This window comes from Ursus americanus, chromosome 32, assembly GCF_024610735.1.
Source record: "Ursus americanus isolate L20-20 chromosome 32, mUrsAme1.1.p, whole genome shotgun sequence".
In the NCBI taxonomy this organism is placed as follows: Eukaryota; Metazoa; Chordata; class Mammalia; order Carnivora; family Ursidae; genus Ursus; species Ursus americanus.
Genome location: NC_142158.1, coordinates 466,060 through 486,389, shown reverse-complemented (window position 1 = coordinate 486,389; position 20,330 = coordinate 466,060). Strand labels below are relative to the sequence as shown.

Genomic DNA, 20,330 nt, shown 5'->3' with positions numbered 1-20,330 from the left:
ATTAGTGATCTTGAGCATCCTTTCATACACTCGTTGACCATCTGTATCTTTTTTGGAAAAAAGTCTATTTAGATCCTCTGCCCATGTTTTAAACTGGAGTTTGTTGTTGTTGTTTGGTATTGAGTTGTATAAGTTCTCTATATATTTTGCATATGAGCTCCTTATTGGATGTATCATTTGCAAACATCTTCTCCCATTCAGGAGGTGGAGTTTTTGTTTTGTGGATGGTTTCCTTGCTCTGCAAAACCTTTTTATTTTGGTGTAGGCCTAACAGTTAAATTTTCCTTTGTTTCCCTTATCAGAGGAGATACAGTTAGAAAAATGTACCTATGGCCGATGTCAAAAAATTACTGTTTTCTTGCACCATCGGTGAGATACAAATTGGTGCACCACCATGGGAAAGACTATGAAGGTTCTTTGAAAGATAAAAAAATGGATTTACCATATGATCCAGTAATTCCAATGCTGAGTTACCCAAAGAAAACAAACAAGCATAAAAACTAATCTGAAAAGATGTACACACCCTCGTGTCTATTGCAGCCTTACTTATAACAGCCAAGATACAGAAGCAACCTAGTGACCATTCCTGGATGAATGGCTAAAGAAGACATGGTGTACGTATACACACGATGGAATACTACTGAGCCATAAAAAGAACAAAACCTCGCCGTTGGCAACACCAGGGATGGATCTAGAGGGAGTAACGCTAAGTGAACTAAGGCAGGCAGGAAAGACAAACACCATACGAGTTCACACATCTGTGGAATTTAGGAAACAAAACAAATGAACAAACAAAACAGGAGACAAACAAAAAACATAGACACTTAAACACAGAACAAGTAAGTGGTTACGAGAGGGGAGGAGGATCGCTGATGGGTGATATAGATAAAGGGGATATAGAGTACCCTTCTCAAGTGGGACACTGAAAAATGGACAGAATCGCTCAATCGTTATAGTGTGCACCTGGAACTAACAGAACACGCTGTGTCAATTATAATCGAATGCAAAAAGTAAAGACGATTAGAAAACATATTTCATTGCCTTATCCAGGGTAATATTTTGCTATGACACCTGGCTCCTCTTCAATTTTGTAGATTCGTGGTCAAGTCTCACCAGCTTCCTCAGTGCATTCTTCATGTCCTTATTCCGTAGGGTATAAACAAGAGGGTTGAGACTTGGAGTGATGATTGTGTAAAAGACCGTGAGGAACTTGCCCTGGTCTTGAGAGGCACTGTTACCTGGTTGTAGGTACATGTAGATAATAGTTCCATAGAATATGGACACAACAGTGAGATGGGATCCACAGGTATTAATTGCTTTTTGTCGGCCTGCGTTTGACTTTATTCTCAGCACAGCTTTGGCGATGTAGCCATAGGATATAAGAATAAGGCTGAGGGGCGTAAGGACAATGACGATGCCTAAAGCAAAAACAGACATTTCAACTCTTGTGGTGTCTATACAAGCTATTTTGACCATAGCTGGCAACTCGCACAAGAAATGGTCCACGAGGTTGTTTCCACATCGAGGCAAATTCAGGGTGAGTGTACATAATATCACAGAGTTGGCCAAACTAATGCTCCAGACTGTGATTACCATCCTGAGACAGAGATGGGGGTTCATGATGACGAAGTAATGCAAGGGCTTACAGATAGCTGTGAAACGATCATAGCACATAACACCTAGGAGGAGGCACTCAGTGGACCCCAACCACATATAAACGTAGAGTTGAGTGACACAGCCCTCATAACTGATGGTCTTGTCAGGTCCCCACAAGTTAACCAGCATTTGAGGGACGACGCTAGTTGTGAAGCAGAGATCCAGGAAAGATAAATTCCTGAGGAAAAAATACATTGGCGTGTGGAGATGGGGATCCAGGAGAGATGCAAGGATGATGGCTGTGTTACCCACCCAGGTAACGAAGTAGAAGATAGTGACAACTCCTGAGAGGACCATCTCCAGTTTGGGATGGTCAGAGAAACCAAGCAGAACAAAACCGTGTAGAGAAGTGCAATTGTTTTGGTCCATAGCCCCTCAGTGACCAAGTCCTAGAACGAGAAGAGTAGAAGGAGGTGAAGGAGGATGGGGATGAAGATGAGGAAGAAGAGGAGCAGGAGGAGCAAGAAGGGGGGAGGAGGGAGAGGAGGAGAAGGAAGAGAAATATGTCAGTACAGACTATCTACATGGTTTAATTAAATACAGAATATTAAAGGGAAATAATTTATGTTAATACTTCAAAAATAATGGGTAAAAGTAAATGTAAGAGCCAAGTAAACTGGTCTTTGTTGTAGATCCTTTTATAGTGACGTTTAACATTATATTTTTATCTAGGTGAGCTTGGCGAGGTTACTCTTAAACTCAAGTTCTGAAATTTCTCATATTTAAGTTTGGAACTTTGGGATAGATCTGTTTCTAACATGATGGGACCCTCCGATTCTGTACAAATCTTCTTGGCTTGAAATAGTGAACACACTCTTTTATTGGTCAGCAAATTCACCTATAAAATGTACTTATTTTGTGAATGTCAGAACGAGGCAAAGAGTGTTCCTCTCTTTTCAAATCTTGGTGAGTAGCACTGTTGATGTCCGGTTTCTTGTGTGGGGGATAAGGCATTTATCTTGGGCACATTTATCTCTCTCATCCCAATACCTAACTTGTCACCCAAACTGGGAAGCTTGAATGCAAATTACACTTTAACTATCCTCTCACTTTTAAAAAGCTTCCACAATCTCTACCATAATCCAAAGCACTATCGTCTCCTTTCTAGATTCTGGCAACTGTCTTCATTCCTTATCCTGACTTTTTAAATTCTTTTTAAAATTTTTTCATTGTTTAAACAATATTAGTTAGTGAATATGCAATGTAATATTAGTGAATATACAATGTAATATTAGTTTCAGGTGTAGAATTTAGTGATTCAATCGTCCATACAACACCCAGCGCTCATCAGAAGTGCCCTCCTCATGTCATACGCAAACAAGGAATCATGGAACACTACTTCAAAAGCTAACGATGTACTGTATGGTGACTAACATATCATAATAAAAGAAAGGAGAAGAAAAAAGAAAATGAAGTACCAAGGAGTGAAGTGGAAAAAAAAAAAAAAAGGAAAGAAAAAAGGAAGTGCCCTCCATAGTCCCATCACCTAGTCATCCTATCCCCCTACCCACCTCCCTTCTGGTAACCATCAGTTTGTTCTCTCTAGTGAAGAGTCTGTTTCTTGGTTTGCCTCTCTGTTTTGTTTTTATTTTCCCCCATCATGTTCATTTCTTTTTGTTTCTTAAATTCCACATATGAATAAAATGATATGGCTTTGTCTCTCTCTGACTGACTTATTTTGTTTAGTATAATACTCTCTAGCTCCGTCCATGTCATCGCAAATATATACACCACATCTTCTTTATCCTTTCACTAGTCGATGGGAATTTAGGTTGTTTCCAAAATTTGGCTATCATTGATAAAGCCGTTATCCACACTGGGGTGCGTGTATTCCTTCATAGTAGTGTTTTTGTATCCTTCAGCTAAACACCTAGTAGTGCAAAATAGAAAACCCAGAAATAACCCACAACTGTAGTGTCAATTAGTCTCCAACAAAACAGGAAAGAATCCCCAGTGGAAACAAGAGAGTGTCTCAAAATTGGTGATGGGAAAACTGGACAGCAACATGCAAAAGAATGATACTGGACCACTTACTTATACCAGACAGAAAAAATAAATTCAATTCAGATCAAACACCTAACTATGAGTCAGGAAACCATTAAAATCCTGGAGGAGAACACAGGCGGTAACCTGTTTGACATCAGCCACAGCGTCTTCTTACTAGATATGTCTCCCGTGGCCAGCGAACCAAAGCAAGAATGAACTATTGAGACTCTGTCAAGATAAAAAGCTTCTGCATGGTGAACGGCACAGTGAACCAAATTAAAAGGCAACCTATGACATGAGAGAAGATATCTGCAAATGACACATCTGATAAGGGGTAGTATCCAAAATACATAAAGAACTTATAAAGCTCAACCCCCAAGACACAAAGAGTCCAGTAAAGAAAGAAAAGGGCAGAAAACACGTATAGACATTTCACCAGAGAAGACATTCAGATGGCTAACAAACTCATGAAAGGTGCTCGTCATCATTTATCACCAGGGAAATACAAATCAAAAGTACCATGAGATACCACCTCACACCGGTCAGAATGTCTAAAATGAACACACAGGAAACAGGTGTTGGAGAGGCTGCGGAGGAAGAGGAACCCTCGGACACTGTTGGTGGGATTGCAGCCTAGTGCAGCCACTCCGGAAAACAGTGCGGAGGTTCCTCAAAAAGTTAAAAATAGAACCACCCTCCGATCCAGCAATTGCGCTAGGATGTATTTACCCAAAAGATACAGAAATGCTAATTTGAAGAGATACATGCCCCCCGATGTTGACAGCAGCATTATCAACAATAGCCTAATTAGGAAAGAGCCCAAATGTCCATGAGTTGATGAATGGACAATGAAAACATGATATATATCTATATACATAAGGCAATATTACAGTATATTCAAATATACTTTTACATTATATATTTACATATATAACGTGTACATAATGTGTATAAATAAATATACATATTTACATATATAATATAATATTACTCAGCCATAAAAAAGAACTGAGTCTTGCTGTTTGCAGTGTTGTGGAACTAGGTAGTATGCTCAGCAAAATAAGTCTGCTGGAGAAAGACAAATACCATACGATTTCAGTCACATGCAGAATTTAAGAAACAAAGCAGAGGAATCTGGTGGGGCATCGTGGGGAAGAGAGGAAGACCAGGAAATACACTCTTAACTAGAGAACGAACTGATGGTTGGTAGAGGGGAGGTGGGTAGGTTGGGAGAAACAGGTGAAGGGGATTAAAGGGTGCACTTGTGATGAGCACCGAGCGGTGTACAGACGTCTTGAATCACTAAATTGTACACCGGAAACTAACATCACACTGCATATTAACTAACTGAAACTTAAATAAGAACTTGAAAAACGGAAAAAGTGAGCCGATTATAATCATGTATTCTTTGGTAAAAATTTGTTTTACGGCCCTCCATGGTGGTTTGTAAGCTTTGAGAAAGTGGGCCTGATGTCTGTTGCTCTCCACTCTATCCATGTCACCTAAAGTACCCCCCATACCTATCTAACCATGTATCTGTGTATCTATGCATCTGTCCCTCTGTGTGCCTAGATCTCATCTACCCTCTACCTTAACCCCTGATTTGCACATGATTTTTGAAAAAAAAACAAAATATCACAGTATGAATAATGGTGAAAAATCACTTAAAATGGTTAGTTAGCCCTTTCCTGTTGTTGTTAGCATTTTGTTTACATTGAGAACTTACGCTGGTGTTTCTGAAATTACCTGGATGGGATGATGGAAGGTGGCGGACAAATGGACGACATGTGTGGTTAAATCTACACGGTTTACATAGATCTATTCAGTTTGATGAAAAGGAGTGGAAGACATCGGTTTCTATTCTACGGAATAAGCAGCTCAGCTTTATTCAGTAGTGTGACACAGGTAGAGTTCCCACAGTCATGGATGAGGACATCAGAACTGCCCAAATTTTTAACAGTTGAACAGATTGTCAGTAGTCCTCCGCAGTTTCCTATCACTGAGTATAAAATGGTAACTTCCTGCCACCTGAAGCCGTAGAAACATCCAGAAAACTTCTGTTAAAAATAACTAAGACAAAAACCATGATCGAAAAATAACAGTTAAAGGTCAAACTGGTGACTCTCTCTCTCTCTCTTTCTCTGTGTAGATATAGTACAAAAGGTTATGCTTTATGTTCGTTATGCCATTTCAAATATGTTTCCTGGATATTATGAGAAATTACTTCAAACTGCGGCCATGATTCAAAAGTGGACCGTTTAGAAGACCAACTGAATATACCGGTTAAGAGAGTTGTTTTGAGAGAGTCGTTTGGTGATTTCCTCAGAACTAGCTTTTCCAGAATCATGATTTGAGTCTCGATTCTGCCACTGACCAAGTTGGATAAGAGAAAAAAAAACTCTGAAATGTATTACACACTGTCACACACCGTGAGAGGTATGCAATGTCTGAGCAGGGGGACAAATACATAATTAATACTTATTTATTTTTTGTTTATTTGTTTTTACTCTTCTTTTTTAAAAAGCTTTTGTTACGATGTTCAATTAGCCAACGTACATCATTCGTTTTTGATGTACTGTCCAATTATTCATTAGTTGCATCTAACACCCAACACTTATTTATGTTTTGACAGACAGGTTGGCGTGTGTGATAGCGGCTAACTTCTGATGAAGACAAACTTCAGTTAAAATTACATGAAAACAAAAACGAAAATTCTTTTAAAATGAAAGCCATTGCCATGCTGTTAATTCCTTCGCTATTTCCATCATCACTATAGCCTTCAAAGATTAATTCAGGAAAGGAAAAATCCTTCTTCTGCCTATTAAAAACCTGACATAGGAAGTCTTCAGATAATTTTTCATGCACATCATGAGATTTACAGACAGATTAAAAATATCCTATTCCTTCCCAGCTCCACAGTCTTCATGATTAAAATATTGTCTTTCAGTTCTTCATTTGCAATTTAATCTACATTTCCCTCTTGTATTTCTGCTGGATCAAAATGTCTGAAATCACAAATCAAGAAATAGGTTCATGTCCTCCTCTTATAACAGACAATACATTTAATCTTTCATAAGAGAGATAAAAAGGAGAATTTCTCTGCAGAGATTTACAATACTTAGTCTAAGAATTCTAACAGAAAACCAGAAGAATCAGTCCATATAAGCATAAGGTGTTTTTTTTTTCCTTTTACCGCCCACAAGATGTTTTACCAAGCCAGGCACATTATTTTCCAAGAGATATTAAAGATTAACATTACTGTGATCCAGAGAGAGTTCCCCCGATATTCTGCTTCTCGACTAGTGAGGATCCCACAACGTATGGAAAAGTTAAGCACTTGCTGTCCGGCACTGTGGCTCCTTCACGTCTTTGCCGCAATGCATCTGTGACTTTTGCTGCTCCCCAAGTGGGTTAAGGAACTGATTCTGGACAGGACTCCTCCTTCCTGAACATGTGACTTCACATAAGGGGATGAAACCTATCACAGATTCTTACTACTTGTTCTGACTTTAAATTAACCTGCCAATAGATCTTAGTCCTAGAGACACCTTATAAAAGCAACAGGTAATTCAGAATAAGAATTGAACCAAATTTCCCGATGTTGCCTGAAAACCCGGATCCTCAAGAAAGATTTTCTAACCCATTGACCTGCATCCAGCTGATGTCCATAAAGTGCCATTGAAAATGTCAGCTCATTAAAAGGTTGGACAATTAGACCGTATCCCGATGTTTCACTAGGACACATGTCATAGACACAGAAGTCGTGCCAATATGAGGGAAAACTGTAAGGTGGGCGGTGGGAGTGGGGTGGGGAGAAAATGTATATTTAGAAGTTTTTCTCTGGTAGTGAATATGCTACAAATAAAATGTACGTTTAAACGTGCGTGTCAGACTCTAGAACTATATATTAATCTATAAATACTCTTACTATTAAAGGCACATATTTGGAACTGATGCGGCTGAAGCAAGTATCGTTTAAGGAACCTATAATAGTTATCTCTGATAGCCAAGTTGAAACAGTTGTGTGTGAAAGAGAAGATGTTCAATCTGCACAGCCCTAAATAATAAGTTGAGGATCACGAGATTTGTATCTTTATTCAGTTCTAGGTTGCCTTTGTCTTGATGACCACGATAAGTAACTCACACACTTCCGTGTCTACGACAGTTAGTTTCGTCGGGCTGAGGTCACTATCTAAACCCAAGACCCTGAATCGAGTATGTGTCTGAAGATGTTTGAGTTGCTTTATGATCGTAAGTTAAAGTTGCATACCTCATGAAGTACGTAAGCATAAGCTGACTCATGATACATCTTTAAGTCCGATGAATTCTCATCTCTGAATAACACAATAATTTTAAGTATCTGTTACGATAGTAAGCATAGAATTCTACATGTGAGATAGAGTACAGTATGATGTCGATGGAGCCAGATGTTTTGGGCTGAAATCCTGGTGATTCCAGTTATCAGCTGGTGTGAACTTGGGAAAATTACTTAACTTTTCAGTGCCTCAGATTTCTTGTCTACAATAGGGGGATGGGAAATGATACATATTTTCAGGGGTTAGTATGGGGAGTAAATAAATTTAACATATGTAAAATATTGCAGTATTGGCTGGCACACAGTAAGCATTCAAATTAGTATTAACTATTACTATTGCAGTCGATTTGGGGGTCTGTACGATGTAAAGATACTTTTACCAGTTTTGGGAGAGCTCCTACTGGTATTTGACAAAATATCTGGTAAACACTTTCCCCCTCTCAGACACTTCTTTTAGGATTATATATAGAGCGAGTATATGTATATTTGTGTACAGATTCTGTATAAATACTGTCATTAATGATGATAATAAGAAATACAAAGTCAGCCAATGGCCCATTTTTATCTATCAAAATTTTCACATACGGATACTTGAAAATATTCACGTTGACTAAAGATCTCAATTTTCAATCTCATGTTTTCTTCTTTTCCCTTTTAGTTAAGTTTTCTATAGCTCTCCTTGTTAGTTTTTTAAAAAAACTTCTGTAAAAGTTATAATTAAATTTCATAAGAGGAAAAACAAAGATGTATATCATGTATTATATATATGTAAATGTATATATATACACATATAATGTATACACGTATACATCCATATACTTATGTATACATAATGTATACATAGATACATATATTATAAATGTATACATAAATACATATATCACATACATGTATACATAGATACATATATTAGATATATGTAATTTATATATATATTACATTCCCACACAGTGATTTCCTTGTCCCTCACTGTTTATCCTGTGATTATAGTCCATAGATTTGCTACACTGGACACATGAGACAAATCATCTGCATTGTTTAATTTTTGAAAAATTTCTCACTGGTTACCCAGGAATGAGCAAACCTTGACTGTGAAGCAGGAGCTTTTGCCTTACATGAATAATATAATGTCTTTTGAACCTCTTTGGTTAAATCAAAATGTTTTTCTGTCCCCTTTTATTTGCGTTTTTTTTTTTTTTTTGCTGGTTTTAGTTCTACTTGTGGGGGCCGTTTGAAATCTAATGCCAGGTGAAATAAGTCCATCAAAGAAGGATAAATACTATAGGATTTCACTCATATGTGGAATTCAAGATACAAAAGAATCAAAGAAAGACAAGAGAGAGACAAAGAACAGACTCTTCAGCATAGAAAACAGATGGCACCAGAGAGGAGGTGTTGGGGGATGGGTTAAATGGATGATAGGGATTAAGTAATGCACTTGTTGTGATGAGCACTGGGTGTATGGAAGTGCTGAATGACCATATTTTACACCTGAGCTAACATTACGCTACTGCCCGTAGACTCACTGGAATTGAAATAAAAACTTTAGCTGATGAAGAGGTTACTGCTTATGTTCTCCTCTAGGATTTTGATGGATTCCTGTCTCACATGGAGGTCTTTCATCCATTTAGAGTTTATCTTTTTGTATAGTGTAAGAGAATGATCCAGTTTCATGCTTCTGCATGTGGCTGTCCAATTTCCCCCACACTATTTATTGAAGAGACTGTCTTTTTTCCAATGGATATTTTTTCTTGCTTTGTCAAAGATTAGTTGACCATAGAGTTAGGGTCCATTTCTGGAATCTCTATATTTTGTTCCATTGATCTATGTGTCTGTTTTTGTGACAGTACCATGCTGTCTTGGTGATCACAGCTCTCTAATATAGCTTGAAATCAGGCAACGTGATGCCCCGCGGATTTTTTTTTCTTTTTCAACAAATCCTTGGTGATTTGGTGTCTTTTCTGGTTCCATATGAGTTTGAGGATTTTTTTATTCCAGCACTTTGAAAATGGCGTTTTTATTTTGATTGGGATGGTTTTGAACATATTAATTGCTCTGGGTAGCACAGACATTTTAACAATGTTTATTCTCTCAATATATGAGCATGGAATGTTTTTCCATCTTTTTGTGTCTTTCAATTTCTTTCATAAGTGTTCTCTAGTTTCTAGAGTATAGATCCTTTACCTCTTTGGTTAGGTTTATTCCTAGGTATCTTATGGGTTTTGGTGCTATTGTAAATGGACTCCATCCCCTAATTTGTCTTTCGACAGTTACATTGTTAGTGTATAGATATGAAACTGATTTCTGTGCATTAATTTTGTACCCTGGGACATTACGGAATTGCTGTATGAGTTCTACCATTTTTCAGGTGGAGTCGTTTGGGTTTTCCACATAAAGTGTCATGTCATCTACAACGAGAGAGAGTGTTTGACTTTTTCTTTGCCAATCCCTTTATTTCTTTTTGTTGTCTGAATGCTGAGGTTAGGACTTCTAGTACTGTGTTGAGCAATAGTGGTGAGAGTGGGCATCCGTGTCATGTTCAATCTTAAGGGAAAGGCTCTCAGCTTTTCCCCACTGAGAATGACATTCACTGTGGGCTCTTCATAGATGGTTTTTATGAAATGGAGGAATGTACCCTCTATCCCTACACTCTGAAGATTTTTAATCAGGAAAGGAGGCTATATTTTGTGAAATGCTTTTTCTGCATCAATTGAGAGGATCATATGATTCTTGTCTCTTCTCTTATTAATGTGTTCTATCACCCTGATTGATTTGCGCGTGTTGAACCATCCTTACATTCCAGGAATAAATCCCACCTGATCGTGATGGATAATCCTTTTAATGTGCAGTTGGATCCTATTAGCTAGGATCTTGTTGAGTATTTTGGCATCCATGTTCATCAGGGATATTGGTCTGTAATTCTTTTTGATGGGGTCTTTGCTTGGTTTTGGGATCAAGGTAATGCTGGCCTCATAAATGAAGAGTTTGGAAGTTTTCCTTCTGTTTCTATTTTTTGAAACAGCTTCAGGAGAATAGGTATTAATTCTTCTTTAAATGTTTGGTAGAATTCTCCTGGGAAGCCATCAGGCCCTGGACTCCTGGTTTTTGGGAGATTTTTGATCACTGCTTCAACCTCCTTACTGGTTATTGGTCTATTTAGGTTGTCAATTACTTCCTGTTTCAGTCTTGGTAGTTTATAGGTTTCCAGGAAGGCATCTGTTTCTTCCAGGTAGCTTAATTTTTGGCATATAGTTGTTGATAATAATTTTTAATATTTGTTTCTATTTCTTTGGTGTTAGTTGTGATCTCTCCCTTTTCATTCATAATTTTATTAATTTGGGTCCTTTCTCATTTCTTTTGGGTAAGTCTAGCCAGTGATTTATCGATGTTATTAATTCTTTCAAAGAACCAGCTTCTAGTTTCATTGATCTGCTCTACTGTATTTCTGGTTATTAATTCATTGGTCTCTGCTCTAATAATAATTACTTCTCTTCTTGTGCGTGGCTTAGGCCTCCTTTGTTGTTCCTTCTCCAGCTGTTTAAGTTGTAAATATAGAGTCGGTATTCTAGATTTTGCTATTCTTTTGAGTGAGGCTTGGATGGCTATGTATTTCCACCTTAGGACTGCCTTTGCAGTATCCCACAGATTTTGGACTGATGTGTTTTCATTCTCATTGGTTTCCATAAATTGTTTAAGTTCTTCTTTAATTTCCTGGTTGACCCAAACATCCTGAAGCAGAATGGTCTTTAGCTTCCAAATGTTGATTTTCTTCCAAATTTTTCTTGTGATTGAGTTCCAGGTTCAAAGCACTGTGGTCTAAGAACATGCAGGAAATAATCTCAACCTTTTGGTATTGGTTGAGACCTGATTTGTGACCCAGTATGTGATCTATTCTAGAGCAAGTTCCATGTGCTTTTGAGAAGAATGAATATTCTGTTGTTTTAGGGTGGAATGTTCTGTATATGTGTATGAGATCTATCTAGTCCAGTGTGTCATTCAAAGCTCTTGTGTCTTTGTTGATTTTCTGCTTAGATGATCTGTCTGTTGCTGAGAGTGGAGTGTTGAGGTCCCCTACTATTAACGTATTATTATCTGTATGTCTCTTTATTTGGTTAACAGTTGGCTTGCGTAGTTGGCTGCTCCCCTGTTGGTGGCGTAGATTTTTATAATTGTTACATCCTCTTGTTGGATAGACCCTTTAAGGATGACATAGTGTTTAAGAATAATATAGTGTCTTTCTGTATCTTTAACTACGGTCTTTAGCTTAAAATCTAATTTGTCCGTTATGAGAATTGCTACCCCAGCTTTCTTTTGAGGTCTGTTGGCATGAAAAATGGTATTCCATCTCTTCATTTTCAGTCTGGATATATCTTTAGGTTCAAAGTGAGTCTCTTGTAGACAGCATATGGATGGGTCATGTCTTTTTATCCAATCTGCAGCCCTGTGGTGTTTTATGGGAGTATTTAGGCCATTCACGTTGATAGTGATTATTGAGAGATATGATTTTAATGTCATCATGCTGCCTGTGAAGTCCTTGTTTCTATAGATTGTGTCTGTAAATTTCTGTTCTGTATCTCCCTTGGGGTCTTTCTCCTTTTATAGAACCCCCCTTAATATTTCTTATGGGTTGGCTTGGTGGTCACATATTCTTTCAGTTTCTGCTGGTATTGGAATATCCTTGTGTCTCCATCCATTCTGAATGACAGCCTTGCCAGTTATGTAATCCTTGACTGCATGTTCTTCTCATTTAGTACCCTGAATATGTCTTGCCAGCCCTTTCTGGCTTGTGAGGGCTCCTTGGACAGGTCTGACGTTATTCTGATGTTCCTCCCTCTGTGCGTAAGGAATCTCTTCCCCCCGCCGCTTTCAAGATTGTTTCCTTGGATCTACGATTTGCAAATTGTACTATTATATGTCATGGTGTTGGTCTGTTCTCATTGATCTTTGGAGGGGTCCTCTTTGCCTCTTGGACACAAATGCTTATTTTCTTCCCCAGATTAAGGATGTTCTCAGCTATGATTTGCTCAAATATATCTTCTAGTTCTTTCTCTGTCTCTTCATCCCCCCTAGGATCCCAATGATTCAGCCATTGGAACGTTTCATGGCGTTGTTGATTTCTTTATGTTTGTTTTCATGGATTTTAGGCTGTTTGTTCCAGGCTCCTCCTGCTCCTTCCTTTCTATTAGTTTATCTTCTAGATCACTATTTCATCCTCTGCCTCATTTACCCTAGCTGTTAGAGTATCTAGTTTAGACTGCATCTCATTCATAGCATTTTTAAGGTTGGCCTGATTAGTTCTCATAGATTCCTTAGGGATTGCTGTTGATCATTTTCTGAAGTCTAGCTATTGTCTTCATAATTGTTACCCTGAAGTCTATTTCTGACATCGTGGTTATATCCATATCCATTAGGTCTGCAGGAGGGTCCATTGCCTCGGTTCTTTTCTTGATTTGGAATTCCTCCTCCTAGTTATTCTGTTGAGGGGTGGTTGAGGGAATGTACAGAGTCAAAAATATCAACCACAATCCATGCAAGGTGCACCCGGGAAAGTTCGGAGCAATCGGAAGCCACCACCAAAAAACCCAGCCGAAATGAAGCCCAAGAGTAAGATTTATAAAGTTAAAAAAAAGGAGGGGTGAGGGGAGGGGGGCTGTAATCTCTCAATGTGAGCGATGTAAGGGTGTTTCAGTTCTTCCTGAGTGTATTTTGTTCTCTTTGTTAGAGAACACTGCTTCCAGGGGTTACAGGGAAATTAAAACTGGTATAAATATAAAGGTAGTATTGAATAGGGAAAAAAGGACTACATTGAAGCTTATATCTATCTATATATAAAAAGAAAAAGAAAAAAGTATAGGTGTGAAAAAGTACAAGTTAAAAAGTTACTGTGGAATATGTTGTATTAAGCATCTAGTTGCAATATAAATAGGTAAAAAGAAAAACAGAAGAAACATTAGACAGAATTAAAAAAAAAAAAAGTTGTATCTAAGAAATCCACAGACCGTAAGGGAACACCAGGAGCTCAACATACTATTTTCCCATGGTTTTGAGCTTTTACAGTTTCATGGGACCCTAGGGTTGTCATCCTCTTGTTCTCTGAGCTTGTCTTCTGGGGTAGAGGCCTGTCGCCTTGTTTTTCAGGCAACCCTGATTTGGCGGACTTGCCCTGCCCCTATCAAGGGGCTGGGGTCTGTGGAAACTGGTTTTTTAGGCTTTTGTTCTCTGGCAGCTTTTCACGTCTTTTCAGAGGGTCAGAGGGAAGGAAAATGTCCACTCCAGACCTCTGCCCCCCGAGGAGAGAATCCACAGTCTGCTCTTCTCTGAATCTTCCAGAACAGCCTCCCCCTCCCTAAGTTCTGCTGAACACCGCAGCCTCACACAGGTGGTGCTCGTCCCCAGCGATCTGTCAGCAACAACTCAGGCCCCCGCTTGTCTCTGCCCCCTGTGCCTCCAAAACCCACAGCGATCCTGGTCCAGGTGGGCGTGGGCCATAGGCCATGATGGTGGCTGGCCAGCCCCCAGGGTCCACCAGCACAGGTCTGTGCAAGTGGCTGCCCACCTCCCAGCATTTGCCTCTTAAGCTCCTGGATTCTATTTGAACACTGTTTTCAGGCCTTTCCTGACCCACGGCCACCACTCTGCAAGCTATCTCTGGTCCCCAGGTGCAGGACACTTTTTCACTGGGGTATTACACTACTTTCCAGTGGCTAGCTTCTGGTGGCTCCCTCCCCCTTCTGTTTGTCCTCCTATATCTGTCCATGCAGTCACAGCTCCGTCCTTCATACCGCTCAGCTGTGATCCTCTGCTCCCATAGAGATCCAGAGGTATAATCTTACATCTCAGGATGATTTCATTGGTGTTCAGACAGGCTTGGTAGATATTCAGCTAAATTCAGGGGACCAGGTGAATCGGAATCCCCCACTCCTTCGCCATCTGCCCCCTTACTCCTATAATCTTTATATTACATATTATATAATGTTTACATATATGTTATATATTTATGCATATAGAATTATATAATGTTTATATATACATTTATATACATATATAATTATATGTAGCATTTATTATATGATGCATATATATTATGTTTCTGTAACATTATATATAATGTTATATTTGTATATAAAACTATATAAATATTTCTAAAATTGATTAAATTCTAAATTAAATTAGATTTTAAGATAGTATTGGGTAATCTTAATGTAATATACATAAGAAAATGTTTTGCACTTTTCTATCCTTGTACAAACAGAATATTACATCCTTTTCTCTATAAAATTGCAGGAGACTTTAATGGTTTACATTAATGGAACATGGCTTGGTATAGCAATGATTTCTCTCTCATGTATATTTGCAAAATACGTGTGGCTGAATTTTAACATTACATCGGAGTGACAAAGAGCTCCAGTTCTGGAGCCAGCATGCTTGATTTCATATCCTGCTGCCACCACGAACATTGTGGCAAAGGGTGAGTGGCTTAAGTTCTCTGCACCTCAATTTTCTCATTTGGACAAGTTGGTAATTAGACTAGCCTTCCACATAGGGTACTGGCGGGGATTAAAAGGGCTAACACATGCAGTGTTTAAAATAGTCTAGCGCTTATTAAGTGCATTAGAAGTATTTGCTATTATTATTAGGGAGGGCATGTCAGAACCAGTGTAAAATTGGAAGCTAGTATGTAAAGCCAAAGGCACCCAGACAGAGTTCAAGAGTGAAAGGTAAGTGAGAGGAGTTGGGCTCATTGTAGAACCAAACCACTGTTAGAGTTTGGAGGGAATAAGGGAGATAGAAGCTTAAGACTTTCTAATTAACGTCTGTGGCTCCTGCTAGACTCAGACGAGTAGAAGACATGCAATATAGAAAACAGGCCACTGCATTAGCAGTGTGATTCATTATGAGGAAACAAAAATCCCTTCCTGGATACAGATTTTAATGGGCAGTCAAGGGAGGTTGTTAATGGAAGATTTTTGAAATAATATAATTTTTTTCTAATAATTTTTTATTATGTTATGTTAGTCTAAATAATAAAAATTGACAAAGATCACCTTAATGTTCAGCATAAAAAAGATTGAGTGATATTTGGATTCTTTTCCATTTTTCAGAAGTTTTTCTTTAAATTCCAGAGTCAGTTAACATACAGTGTAGTATTAGTTTATGACTCTTCCTTCAGGTCCAGGAAAAAATGAATGATGAGGGGAAAACGCAAGTTCTGAAGGCTACTTGGTTCTACTGGGTTGTCCCAAGTGGCCTCGTCTGGAAGTCGCTCTCTGTCTGGTTATCTTGATGTTCTACTTGATGACATTGATAGGCAACCTGTCCCATCATTATCTTGTCGTACATGGACGCCCATCTCCACACTCCCATGTACTTCTTCCTCTCAAACCTCTCTTTTCTGGACCTCTGCTACGCCACCAGCTCCATCCCTCAGATGCTGGCCAACCTCTGGGGCCCAGAAAAGACCATCTCCTACACCGGTTGCATGATTCAACTTTACTTTGTCCTTGCACTGGGAACCACAGAGTGTGTCCTCCTGGTGGTGATGTCCTATGACCGTTATGCAGCTGTCTGTAGACCCTTGCATTATGCTGTCCTCATGAACCCTCGTTTCTGCCACCTGTTGGCTGTGGCTTCCTGGGTCAGTGGCTTCACCACCTCAGCACTTCATTCTTCCTTTACCTTCTGGGTACCCCTATGTGGACATCGCCGAGTGGACCATTTCTTCTGTGAAGTCCCAGCACTGCTGCGATTATCGTGTGTTGATACCCGTGTTAATGAGCTGACCCTCCTGATCACGAGCTCCATTTTTGTTCTCATACCCCTCATCCTCATTCTCAGCTCATATGCTGCCATTGCCCGGGCTGTGCTGAGGATGCAGTCAACAGCCAGACTTCAGAGAGCCTTTGGGACATGTGGAGCCCATCTTATGGTTGTGTCCCTCTTTTTCATTCCAGTCATCTGCATATATCTGCAGCCACCATCAGGAGAGTCTCAAGATCAAGGCAAGTTCATTGCCCTCTTTTATACTGTTGTCACACCTAGCCTCAACCCTCTAATCTACACTCTGAGAAACAAAGATGTAAGAGGGGCAGTAAGGAGACTCGTAGGGCGGGAGAGGGAGATGTGACAGAGAGATTACAATTTTTGTCCTGCAATCTTTGTTCAGAGTCTTGTCCATCTTGGAGCTTGTTTTCCCTGCTTCTTTGATACTTCTTTTGGTCTACAACCCAGGAAGCATAACAGAAAATTTCGGCCCTAATTTTGGGTTCTTTTGATTGGCTTATTCTGAAAATATTATCTAAAGGTAACTTTTTGATTTGTACCATTTTAATCTTTAATAATTCCCTATTTAGTGTCCATGGAAACTAGAGACTGGGTTTTATTTTTATTTATTTTTATTTTTTTAAATTATTATTATTTTTTATTATGTTAGTCACCATACAGTTCATCCCTGGTTTTTGATGTAAAGTTCAATGATTCATTAGTTGCGTATCACACCCAGTGCACCATGCAATATGTGCCCTCCTTACTACCCATCACCAGCCTATCCCATTCCCTCACCCCCTCCCCTCTGAAGCCCTCAGTTTGTTTCTCAGAGTCCATAGTCTCTCATGCTTCATTCCCCCTTCTGATTACCCCCCCTTTCTTTATCCCTTTCTTCCCCTACTGATCTTCCTAGTTCTTATGTTCCATAGATGAGAGAAATCATATGATAATTGTAGAGACTGGGTTTTAAAGATAATACACTAATTTATGGACTGAGCATTAATATCTACAGAGAGGGGAACAATAAGGCAAAGATATAAATGAATCGAGTCTTTCGTCATTAACAGGCATTTGATTTAGCTAAATGGTCAAAAGATATATGTCAGTTCTTTGGCTGAAGCATACTTTTTTCAAGATACTAAATTATATGAGTGTTTTATCCTATGGGTCTATACACTAGTTGCATTGAAGAGTATAAAGAAATACCTGTTCAAATGGTTCATTTGTTCTCCCGTCCATATGTTCACCTGCTCATTCATTCATTTATTTACTTTGTAGCTAAATGTCTTCTACTTTTGGCATTTTTGTTAACATAGATGAATAAAGGACTCTTTTTTAAAATCTAAGTAGAACTCATTTTCTGGTGGAAGAAATGACAATGTAAGATGAAAAATGAACTATCTTTATATGACTTAATTTGTCACTGGGCATGGTGCTAATAAATTAGGGTAGCTTTGGTATGATGAGCATTGGGTAATATACTCAACTAATGAATCATTGAACATTATAACAAAAACTAATGATGGAGAGAGATGAGAGAGGGACCAGGAAAAAGACCCAGAGAAAGAGAAGAGGAAGCCGAGCTCTGTGAGGACTCAATCCTCAACTTGTTTCAATTCATTCATCCTTCTCTTCTCTCTACCTTGGGGAAGTGACTGTGGCACTTGTTCTGGAGGGTAAAAGTCCAAAATCAAGATGTTGATATGGCGGAGAGGGGATTTAAGATGGTGGAGGAGTAGGGGACCCCATTTTCAGCTGGTCCCCTGAGTCGAGTTGGATAGGTACAAGACCAGCCTGAACATCCACGGTGTCAGCCTGAGATGCAGGAAGATACATCTGGATCTCTACAAATGAACATCTCCATTGCTGAGTATTGAGGTACGAAGCGGGGAGCCGTGAAACTGAGCACAGATATCGGAAGATAAACGGAAGGGGGAGGGAGCCACCGCGTTCGGGCGCTGGGAAGCGGTAGCCACCTGCATGGGGGATCGGGCGGACTCGCGGACCAGCACCCGCGAGAGAGCAGTCTGAGACCGTGAGCCAGGGAGCTCAGGGCAGATGGCGGCTTGCGGCTGGCGGTGTTAGAAACACAAAGGACAGAGACACGCTGGCCCTGGAAGTAAGGGCTGGGATGCCAGGTGTGTGGTACACATCCCGGGACACTGCAGGGTTGAGCAGCACCAACAGAAACAGAGTTAAAGTGGCCAGAACATCAGTGGAGAACGGTCGCGATCCCTCTGTTCTGAGACAGAGGCTGAGATTCGGCCACTGCTGCTCTGACTCTCAGAAGAGGCACAGCAAACTGCCAGTGAAAGCCGCCAGAGAACAAAAGTCTGGAAATACCGGCTCACAATGTGCCCATCCCCATCCCCCCTCACAGGGGACACGGAGTCTCTACCCAAACAGGGTTGCCTGAGTATTGGCGCGGCAGACCCCTCCCCCAGAAGGCAGGCTGAAAAATCAAGAAGCCCACATCCCTAAGATCCCTATAAAACAAGGGTGCATGGCCTGGGTCCCGGTCAATAATTTGGGCTCTGGACAGCCCCGCAACCTCTCCTCATCAGAATGACGAGAAGGAGAAGTCCCCCCCAGCAAAGAAAAAACAATGAGTCTGTGGCCTCTGCCACAGAACTAATGGATATGGATATAACCAAATTATCAGAAATGGAATTCAGAGTAACAATGGTCAAGATGATGTGTAGACTTGAAAAAAGTATTAACGAAAATGTTAATGAGAATATAGAATCTCTAAGGGCGGAAATGAGAACGAATCTGGAAGAAATTAAAAAACTATGAGCCAAATGCAGGCAAAACTAGAGGCTCTGACGGCCAGGGTGAATGAGGCTGAAGAATGTATCAGTGAATTGGAGGATGGGTTAGTAGAAGAGAAAGCTAGCATAGAATCTGGACTCAAAAAAATCCATGCTCAGGAATGTAGGTTAAGGGAGATTACTGACTCAATGAAATGTTCCAATGTCAGAATCCTCGGCATCCCCGAGGGGGGTGGAGAAAAACAGAGATCTAGAAGAGATATTTGAACAAATTGTAGCTGAAAACTTCCCTAATCTAGCAAGGGAAACAAACATTCGTGTCCAAGAGGCAGAGAGGACCCCTCCCAAGCTGAACCACGACAGACCTAACACGCCACGTCATGGTGCAATTCGCAAATATTAGATCCAAGGATACAGTATTGAAAGAGGCCAGGGCAAAGAAATTTCTCACGTACCAAGGCAAAGGTATCAGAATTATGTCAGACCTGTCTACACAGACCTGGAATGAGAGAAAGGGTAGTGGGGGGGGCATTTTTAAAGTTCTTTCAGAGAAAAACATGCAACCAAGGATCCTTTATCCAGCAAGGCTGTCATTCAGAATTGATGGAGAAATAAAGACCTTCCAGAATCGCCAGTCATTGACCAATTTCATAACCATGAAACCAGCCCTACAGGAGATATTAAGGGGGGTTCTATAAAAGTAAAAAGGCCCAAGAGTGATACGGAACAGAAAGTCACAATCTATAGAAACAAAGACTTTACAGGCAACATGTCATCATTAAAATCATATCTCTCAATAATCAGTCTCAATGTAAATGGCCTAAATGCTCCCATAAAAC

General features: G+C 39.7%; 1 protein-coding gene and 1 pseudogene across 1 annotated transcript; one reads left to right on the top strand and one right to left on the bottom strand.

The window, feature by feature from the left end:
• Nucleotides 1-940: 940 nt before the first annotated feature.
• Nucleotides 941-2,076, bottom strand: LOC123794513 (olfactory receptor 2W1). The gene has a single exon (XM_045800678.2). It carries the CDS (start codon nucleotides 2,023-2,025, stop codon nucleotides 1,063-1,065), a length of 963 nt encoding a protein of 320 aa, XP_045656634.2. The 5' UTR covers nucleotides 2,026-2,076; the 3' UTR covers nucleotides 941-1,062.
• Nucleotides 2,077-7,831: 5,755 nt separating this feature from the next.
• LOC123796446 (olfactory receptor 2J3-like) lies at nucleotides 7,832-17,081 on the top strand (annotated as a pseudogene).
• The last annotated feature ends 3,249 nt before the right edge of the window (nucleotides 17,082-20,330 follow it).